Source organism: Leptodactylus fuscus, chromosome 4, assembly GCF_031893055.1.
Source record: "Leptodactylus fuscus isolate aLepFus1 chromosome 4, aLepFus1.hap2, whole genome shotgun sequence".
Taxonomy (NCBI): domain Eukaryota; kingdom Metazoa; phylum Chordata; class Amphibia; order Anura; family Leptodactylidae; genus Leptodactylus; species Leptodactylus fuscus.
The window spans coordinates 58,365,565-58,375,507 of NC_134268.1; the positions used below are offsets into that span (position 1 = coordinate 58,365,565).

The 9,943-nt window shown below is 42.5% G+C and overlaps 1 protein-coding gene across 1 annotated transcript; it reads right to left on the minus strand.

Moving 5' to 3' along the window:
• Positions 1 to 551: 551 nt before the first annotated feature.
• MRPL15 (mitochondrial ribosomal protein L15) lies at positions 552 to 9,233 on the minus strand. Its single transcript, XM_075272145.1, has 5 exons — positions 9,104 to 9,233; positions 6,922 to 7,079; positions 5,605 to 5,770; positions 2,946 to 3,069; positions 552 to 950 (listed from the first exon to the last, which is right to left on the minus strand). Exons 1-5 carry the CDS (start codon positions 9,206 to 9,208, stop codon positions 613 to 615), a joined length of 891 nt encoding a protein of 296 aa, XP_075128246.1. The 5' UTR covers positions 9,209 to 9,233; the 3' UTR covers positions 552 to 612.
• Between the last annotated feature and the right edge of the window lie 710 nt (positions 9,234 to 9,943).

Genomic DNA, 9,943 nt, shown 5'->3' on the forward strand with positions numbered 1-9,943 from the left:
ACACAAATCCTGTGGCATTGAAGACAAGTTTTTATTCTAGCTCAACTGATGGTCAAAAAGTTTACAGCTGCCCATCCGTTCATTGCCTGCACAGAAGAGAATGCAGCCAGGAAAGCCAAGAAAGCAATCCTGTGCTCACCAATACCTTGCCTCCCATGGATCTCTTCACTGCTTATAAAGCCTAAGACCGGCAACCCTGGGCTCCTGACCGCCAGCTGAAATAACAGAAGCATGTTTGTTGTGCCACTGCACACAGTTTTGGGGGTGTTCACACTGTTGCCTGGTGTCTGCCCTGTGCCATTCTGTCGGGTTTCCGTCCTCAGCCCTGGGTTTTAAAGCTGACCGCCAGGAAGCCATCCCCTGTTCAGTTTCTCGGGGCTGAGGACGGAAACCTGGTGGAATGGCACATGGCTGATACTGGGCCCAAGTCTGAATGCCCCCCTTTGGGGAGTCTAGGAAATATAAGCCCCTTGAGAGAAATTGTGTGGAAATCTGGTACAAGTGAAATGTGTCAAAGTCACGTGGCTCCAAAAAAAAAAAAAAAAAAAAAATTTCAATTAAAGTATTTTATTAACATTATAAAAAAAAGTATAAGCCGAGACTTTTTGATACTTAAGAGCTGTAATACGCAAGTAAGCGCTCATCTGTGGGTTTCAAGATCTTCTTTTCTTTCAGGTTCACTACCCAGCCAGGAGCAAGGCCGAAGAATATCTGACGTGGGTCCTTGCGTTTACATAGCATTTCATACAGTTCATCTTTAGTAAGGTCAGGAAGAATATAACCATATTTGTGAGCAAGATATTTCCTGGCCTCAGCCACTTTACTTGGATCTGCCAAGTAGCCACGGTTTTCTGCACTAGTATAATATTTTACCAAGTCTTCTGGCGGGAGCATTCTTTTAGGAATTGGCTTTCCGCGAAAAAAGAATGGTACTGGTTTGCACAGAATGTCTGAAATGAAGAAAAGAGAATCATAAAATGTGACCATCTAGCAGATTAAAGTGACCCAAGAAAATAAAAAAATTTGATCACCAAAATGTGTCCTGTGTCGGGCAATAAAAAGAACAGGGCTCAGCAGCATTTGGCATGACAGCTGCGAAACTACAACTCCCAGCATGCTCGCACAGATGTGACATCAAGTCCATTGGTCACACGACCATGCTGCAGCTCAGTCCCATTCAAAATGAATGATACTGGGTCTGCAATACCAAGCATATCCACTATACAATTTACAGCGTTGTACCTGGTAAGTAATGAAGAACCAGCAGCGATCAATATCAGCGATCAATTTGTTTCACAAGTACAAGATGTGGACCCAAGACTCTTAATTAGGTTTGTGATGCCAAATCAAGATAGTCAGGAAGCCAGGGTGCTAAAATGTTTCCCACTGGATGTCATTAATATTTTCCTATAGACATGCTATTATTTTAGACCAACTGAAGGTGAAGGCCTCAGCTACCTGTCCTCTGGTTACATAAGCATTTTTAGCTGCACCACTCATGCAAAGCAACATGGTGGCGGTCCAGTGCCTGCACAGAAGAGAATACAACTAAGGATAGACAAGTAAGCAGTCATGTGAATGAGAAAATCATGTGACCAGCACCATTTTACTTCCCATGAATGTGGTGCTTGTCACATGAATCCAGCTTTTAAGGGAGCATTCACACAATGTTACGCTCCGCTCATTCTGAATGTAAAATTAGTTCAGAATGAGCGCGTAAGAAGCAGCTCCCATTGATTTGAATGGGTAGCGCGCATATGCCGGCACGCATTCAATTCAATGGGAGCTGCTTCTTACGCGCTCATTCTGAACTAATTTTACATTCAGAATGAGCGGAGTGTAACATTGTGTGAATGCTCCCTAACGGCTTATATAGGCCATGGATAGGCAGCTTGGGCCTCCTGAACAGCACCTGAGATAAAATAACATCATGTTTACTGTGCCACAACATGTCGTTTACGGCCAGTTTAACCACTTTAAAGGGGCTCTATCACTAGGAAAAGTCATTTTTAACTAATCACATCCTTGCATAGACCTTAGAAAGGCTATTCCACACCTGCCTTTAGTATGTAAATTGCCTCAGTGGTTTCTGAATAAGTCCGTTTTTATTCATATGCTAATTAGACTGGTGCATGATACATTGTGCACTCCTCTCCTATTGTTTCCTATAAGCACAGCACAGGCTGCTTCTGATAATGATGAGGACTCAGCTTCCTGTTTGCACATACATAGGAGATAATAGCAGAGACGAGTGCTGCTGGGTACTTCCTGTGCTGTCTGGAAGCTCATTAGCATATGAATAAAAACGGACTTATTCAGAAACCACTGAGACAATCTCCATACTAAAGGCAGGTGTGGAATAGACTTTCTAAAGCCTATGCAAGGATGTAATTAGTTAAAATAACTTTTCCCAGTGATAGAGCCCCTTTAATGGTTGTGGTGAATCCCAAGAGTTGGAAAGCCAAAGTGCCAAGATATTTCCTACTGGATCTCATCAGCTTTAATCCATATATGCCAGAGGTTATATTGGTTTTGAGTTCCAATAATGGAATACTAGGCACAAACGGGTTAATACCGAGCTTATCAGCTTCTATGTTTCTATGCTGTATATCCTTCCAAGGTCCCCTCCACTACCACTCAAATTCCATGACTACACTACAACATAGCGCATAACACAGACATATAATAGATGCACTGCTGCGGAGTCTATGCAATACAGGTTACACAACTCCCCAATTGGTCCGAGTAGCTCCACAGTTATACCTCACAGTGTTTTATATATCCCTGGTGTTTGATATTATTTCAGTAAAATACCTCAGTTATAATCAGGAGGTATAAAGACAGTAGTTATCGTATAAATACTATGAAAGAAATTGATACAATATTAAAATATAAATATTTTCCCCATAAGAGAAAGCCAATGCTTTTTTCGTTTTTAAACTTACCAAGACTTCGTGGATCATAAAATCCAGTTGTTATAACGCCGCCATTCTTTTCTATAGCAGCAATAGCTAGCTCAGATGCCCACTGGACTTCAATGTTTACTTTAGCGCAAAACAAGTCAGCCCCCTAAAACACAATATGACACAAAGGTTTAACACTACATAACTGATGCTAATGATTCACACACTTTATATGTCTGATTCTAGTCATGTGACATATTGCTTGGACCTCGACTAATCAAAATCACCGTGTCCTCTTCCAAGGTTTTATCTGTACAGCAGAGTTTTCAGCTACAAGACTGTGCAGGAAAATTGTAGGCAGTCCCAATTTTCTTGGCGGGAGAACAGGGGAGCTCATGTAGTACTGAACTAGTACTGCAGCCCCCTTTATTTTCAAGATCAGCAAGGGCCAAACCCTCACCAAGTGTAATGATATGCTTTGACTTTAAAGATAGGAATTCTAAATCAGGCTGAGGCCCCACATTGCAGAAACACACCTTTTTTCGTTGCGTTTTTTTTGAGCCAAGGCCAGGAGTGGATTGAGCAAAACGTAGAAGTATAAGAACTATCTCTATATTTCCAATTCCTTTCGTAGCCATTCGTGGCTTTGGCTCAAAAAAACACAGCAAAAAAAAAAAAAAGCTGCGTTTCTGCAACATGGGGCCTCAGCCTTAGGGTGCATTCACACTGAGTATACGCTGACTGATTCTGAACGTTAAAACACGTTCAGAATCAGCGCGTACAAAGCAGATCCCATTCATTTCAATGGGAGCCGGCATTCGTGCGCTCCCCATAGAAATGACTGCGCTGCTTTTTTCCCTATTGGTTTCAATGTGATACGCGCTGATTCTGAACGTGTTTTAACGTTGAGAATCGGTCAGCGTATACTCAGTGTGAATGCACCCTTAAGCAGAATTTCCTGAAAATATTCTGTTCCAGTCTTGTTGTCTGTATAAAAAAAAAAAAAATACAAATCTAATGAATTACTTTGCACCTATAAGAGAAGAGTCCATTACACATAGCAGGTCCAGTGTAAAACAAGCAGATCACCTGTTCAGCTGTGGTCAGAGGCAGTAGATGGTAACAAGTCTGGACACACCATTCCAATTATATTTGTTATTACTCGATTTTAACTAAAAAGTACAGTATTCTTGGTCTAATGAACAGAAGAGAATATTGTGGATGCCATTAGAGACCAATCAACTTGGCAAATGTCTCCACCTAGTGGCAGTAATAGTTCTCTTAGAGAGCACTAAAAATACTGCAGAAATGTAAGTAGGGTTGGTTGTCTAACTCTCAAAAAACACGAGTAGCGAATATATAAAAATAATATCAGCTCTTCAATACCCACCAATGCAGCCTAGAGGATTTGGGTTTCCTTCACTGGTCTTGGTTTACCAGTTGCTATCCTTGAGTGTGCCCTTACACACCTCACTGCTGATAACTGCTGTGGTTTTTTTGGTTATAGTTTTAGGAGACTTGCTATTTCGCTTTTTTTTTTTATAAATAAATATACACCATGAACAACCATGAACCCACGCACAATCACAGATCATGGACGACAGTATGGACTGTACAGGTGTATTGGAGAATATATTACCATATTTTTCGGACTATAAGAAGCACTTTTTTTCTCCCAAATTTGGGGGGAAAAGAAGGGTGCGTCTTATAGTCCGAATGTGGCCGCCTGGCATCCGCTGTAATAGAGAGGCGGATGCCGGCTAGGGATAGACACCGGCACAGGTGCCGGGGCCTGAGACATCGCTACACTCCTCTGCCCTGCATGAAGCCAGCAGCGGCGATGCTATTCCGCGGCCTCTTCTCCCCCGGGACCGGTCCCCACTGGCCCCGTACCTGTAAAGTTGCAGGCCGGCTCCTGCGCGGCGATATCGCAGGAGCCGACCTGTTCGGGTGACAGCCGGGAGCCTAATGAGGCTCCCAGGTCTGTCACTGCTATATTAGTATTGCGGCTGGGTCTATGACCAGCTGTAATACTAATATACAGAATGTCCCATAGACGGCAATACAGTTGTATTGCTGTCTATGGGACTTACAATCAAGTGACTGCAGGTTCAAGCCCCCGGGGGGGAATAAAATAGTAAAAAAAAAAAAGAAAAAAAGTTTAAAAATATATAATAAAAAATGAAATAAATAAAAGTTCTAAATCACCTCCTTTCCCTACAATATATATAGAAGTAGAAAATCATATGTCAAACACATACACATTAGGCATCCTTGTGTCCGAAAATGCCCGATCTACTAATAGTTTTACTGTACGGTGAACGTCAATATCGCAAGTGCTAAACCGCCGGGGTTTTTTTTTCAATACAAGGTGATCTAAGCAATAGACATTCCCCAAAATGATATAACTAAAAAGTACATCTGGCCTCGCAAAAAAAACCACTCTATGCGTCCCCGTACAGCTGCAGGGTCACCTGTCAGTGTCTCCTTGCAGCTGTTGCAAAACTGCAACTCCCATATTTTAAATATTTTACAATTTTTTGCTTCAAAATTTTTTTTCCTTATTTTCCTCCTCTAAAACCTGCGTCTTATAGTCCGAAAAATACAGTAAATGCATACGTTACCGAGTTACAGGTGAATTCTCACAAATTATTCTAAAAAGTTATGAAGGAAAGGTAAAAGCCATTGCAGTTGTCACTACCTCTTCTACAAGCTGGACGCCATAGTCTCTCTTGAGGGGCTGTATTGTCACTCCTCGGGCATTCACCAGTTGTGTCAAGTCAATTGGTTGTGAAGGATCAACTCTCCCAAGATCAATGAGGTACTGTAACTTCTTCAAACTCAGTGGATGATACTGGCGCCGAAAGCTAAAAAATAAATAACATATAAACTACACAAAAAAAATGACATTATTAATTCAAGCAGATCTACTCTGTGAAATTGACAAGATTGCTATTCTTTACAGCTGATCTGCAGTTACAGAGCTTGGCCCACAAATAGCATTTATCATCTACACAGGATAGATGGAAAATGTGTGACGACTGAGGCTGGGTTCACACGTGCGTTGCGGTTTCCACTTTCTGCGATCAGTTTAAAGATCATAAAAACTGATTTGGAAAGGGTAGTTAAAAAACCCATTGATTTCCAGTGTACGTTTTGAGCATTTCTACCGTGTATCCACTGTTTTGGACGGAGAAAAAAAATTGGAACCTGCAGCACACTTGCTCCGTCCAAAAAAACATAAGGACGACCAACAGCAACAAATTGATTTTTTTTGTTTGTTTGGTTTTTTTAACATTGAGGTCTATGGAAGGCGGACACAAACCGATTACTAACGGATAGTAATTAGAGATGAGCGAACACTATTCGAATAGCACGCTCCCATAGAAATGAATGGAAGTGGCCGGAACGCAGACTTTGCCGGCGGCCGGCTGCTTAACTCCCCGCATGCCGGCTATGTCAATTCATTTCTATGGGAGTGTCCTATTCAAAACGGCTGTTTCGAATAGTGTTCGCTCATCTGTAATAGTAATCTACATAATAGTTTTTCCATCTTTATTCTTCTCTGCACATGCTTAGAATGAAGAAATTGGGGGGGGGGGGGGGGAATTGTCAAAAACAGACACAAAAGGACATATTTTTTTTGATGCACCCACTCACAAATCCATCCAAAAAGACAAACTATGGTATGCACTGTGTAACTGTTTGTGACCATTTTTAACATGGATTCTCAAAACATGGATACAAGACACAGATGTGAACATAGCATGAGGCCACTAGGTATCACAAGTGTCCGAAATCCCTGTGTAAAGAGACCATCTGAGTGCTCTATTTACATATGGGACTCGCAGAACCCCACTCTCATGAGGACCCCAGTGATCGAATATTTATCACCTACCTTGTGAGTAGGTGATGACATAATTGACTTAGAAACAATGTTTTATAAATAGATCCATTATTAGAAACACAAAATGAAGATGTAATCTTTACCAGAATAGAGCGTAGCAGAGTCACTTACCTGTGTCCTTCATTGAATCCATACTTGGGAACGACCAAGTAAAATGGTGTCTGGCCTCCTTCAAATCCCAAGCGCGGCCTGTTACCCCGTTGCTTCTCTCCTTTGTGGCCCCTGCCACTTCTGTTTCCACCATATCTACCGCGTCCTCGTTTTCTTTCCTACGACAGAATAAAATGTATATATTGACTGTGTTGTATCACATGACGTTTTAGTCTCGGCAGCGGGCACATGGAATTTCAGCGGTAAATACACAACATTACTTTAAAATGATACGGATGTAGTGTATTTATTTAATATAATTCACTCATCTGAACTGAGGACTTAGCAAGACCAAGCTATAGTTTTATGCTGACTGAACTTCTACAATTATGTCATTTATGAGCAAGCGACGATCCGGCGCCTTCAACGTCAGAAGACCTGTATAACCTTAGTAGTGTGGATGACATTCTTTATCATAATTGATAATATTAAGGCACACAGCACACACCATACGTGTGCCTCAAGCCCCGATCCTCACCACATTCTGATAACGTGTCCATTGCAGGGCAGGCCGTCTAACTGATTTACTAAAACTCAAGGCAGTTTCCTGGCAGGAGTTAGAATGGAAATCTAAGTCAGTTCATAAATGGCCTAGACGTCCATTCAGGTACCAGGACTCCGGACAGATTTTATGAAGAGACCACAGTTGGGCCATTTATTAAGACTGGCATACGATACGCTAGTCTTAATAAATTTGCTCCACTGTGTTGTACAGAAGCAGCAAAATGAATAAGATTTAGGTTAAGGCTACACAAACATATTTGGTGACAACTTCTATTGTACTACTTGAGATCTCCATGTCGCTGTGTAATGTAAGTGAATGGAATCAAACTAAGATCCTGAGGGTGCTGGGACTGCAACTTCTAGCCACAAAAATATTCAACAGTGCTCACACTTTTTGCTTCTAGAGGCCACAGTACCATCAGGATAGCAATGCCGCTCCATTCACTGACATTCATGAAGGAGTCACAGTGCGCCATCACGATCATATTAGTGCTGACAGTCTTTTCTCTTGATCAGTTGCCAATGGACAAGACCATAAACACAAGAACTTTCTATACTCTGAAACCCAGTCATGATTTCCTTATTGTGGTTATCTTCGCATACACGTAAGCCTGATGACCTGTCCACAATAAGGAAATCCTGGTTGAGATTCAGTCCCAGACCATAGAAATTTCTTGTAGTCATAGTCATATCTATTGGTAATCAATCGAGACAAAAGATGTCACCACTAGAGATGAGTGAACACTGTTCGGATCAGCCGATCCAAACAGCACGCACCCATAGAAATGAATGGAGGCACCTGTGACGCTGACTTTGCCGGCGGCCGACGTCACAGGTGCTTCCATTCATTTCTATGGGTGCGTGCTGTTCGGATCGGCTGATCCTAACAGTGTTCGCTCATCTCTAGTCACCACTAAGATGGTTAGAGAGAATATTTAAAGAGGACCTTTCATGTCTTCATGCACATGAGGTTTTATACACCGTTAGAAAGCCGACCGTGCGCTGAATTAACAGCACCGATATCTCCAGCCTGGGGGGGCACATTACAGGGAAAGCCGACAGTGCGCTGAATTCAGGCTTTCTAGTGGTGTATAAAACTGCACTAGAAACCCTCCCAACCATCAAATGCAAATGTGAGCTGAGCCTTCGTCTCCCTATAAGTTCTCAGTACTTCAATGTCATAAGCAATTTTACACACAGTACATAACTATACAATCTTAGATTTCCATCCCATAATTATTATACTGCCCGGCATGTGTCTCCCACAATCAACAGATAGAAAGGGCAACAAACACCTGTCACCTGTTCACCCATTTCCATATCCCCCTTGCCTATGCCCCCCTGTGGATTGTCAAATGGGGAGGGGGTATCATAGCCCCATCAATATGTCAGAGCAGAGGACTCCTTTATAATAATCCTATTATAATCTCTGGGGTTATTTACAGACACATTCACCGGCCATAATGTCATAGTTATTATATAGCTGTCATAGAGCTTGTTACTGCAAATACACAACGCACTGATACTAGGATAACACATGCGTTACCGCAGTCACCAGTGACAGCTGAAGCAGGACAGCGGGGACTGTTCACACTGTGACATGTATGTACATAAATCTACGCCGCAGCATAGGCCTTACTCTTTGCCTGGCCCCGGGGTTGGGTCTCAGATTGGCCAGAGACACCCGTGGAAGAGTTTTCAGCAGGTCCCCCGCTTTCTTGCCGCTGCTCCCGGACGCCGCCATATCTACATGCTGAAGGACAGGGGGAGGTTACAGTCACGTGATAGACACTGGCCCATAAACATCGCTGTTTCAAGATGACACTTTACTGCTTTGACGTCGAGGACGTGCTGAAAATGCGCCATGTTTGTTCATGGCAAGACGCCCGGTGGAGCATGCGCAGTTCTGGATTCAAATTGGTAATACATACACTATGGTTTTACAGGGGCTGATGTGATGTAAATGTGGGACAAAATCAAAATACCTGTCCTAAATGATAATATAATATTATTAGAGATGAGCGAACAGTGTTTTATCGAACACATGTTCGATCGGATATCAGGGTGTTCGCCATGTTCGAATCGAATCGAACACCACGTGGTAAAGTGCGCCAAAATTCGATTCCCCTCCCACCTTCCCTGGCGCCTTTTTTGCACCAATAACAGCGCAGGGGAGGTGGGACAGGAACTACGACACCGGGGGCATTGAAAAAAATTGGAAAAAGTCATTGGCTGCCGAAATCAGGTGACCTCCATTTTAGACGAATAGTGGATTTCAAATCCGGGTCATATGAGAATGTGAACTTTGTGACTATGAGACAGGGATAGCTGTACAGGCAGGGATAGCTAGGGATAACCTTTATTTAGGGGGGAATGTTATTAAAAATAACTTTTTGGGGCTCTATCAGGTGTGTAATTGTGATTTTTGTGAGATAAACTTTTTCCCATAGGGATGCATTGGCCAGCGCTGATTGGCCGA

Excerpts from the sequence above, each read along its gene's own strand:
- MRPL15 (XM_075272145.1), bottom strand. The coding sequence starts at position 9,208 with ATGGCGGCGTCCGGGAGCAGCGGCAAGAAAGCGGGGGACCTGCTGAAA. Across the intron at positions 7,080-9,103 it reads ACCCCGGGGCCAGGCAAAGA|GAAAGAAAACGAGGACGCGG; the intron begins GTAAGGCCTATG and ends ATTCTGTCGTAG. Across the intron at positions 3,070-5,604 it reads GCGTCCAGCTTGTAGAAGAG|GGGGCTGACTTGTTTTGCGC; the intron begins GTAGTGACAACT and ends ATTGTGTTTTAG.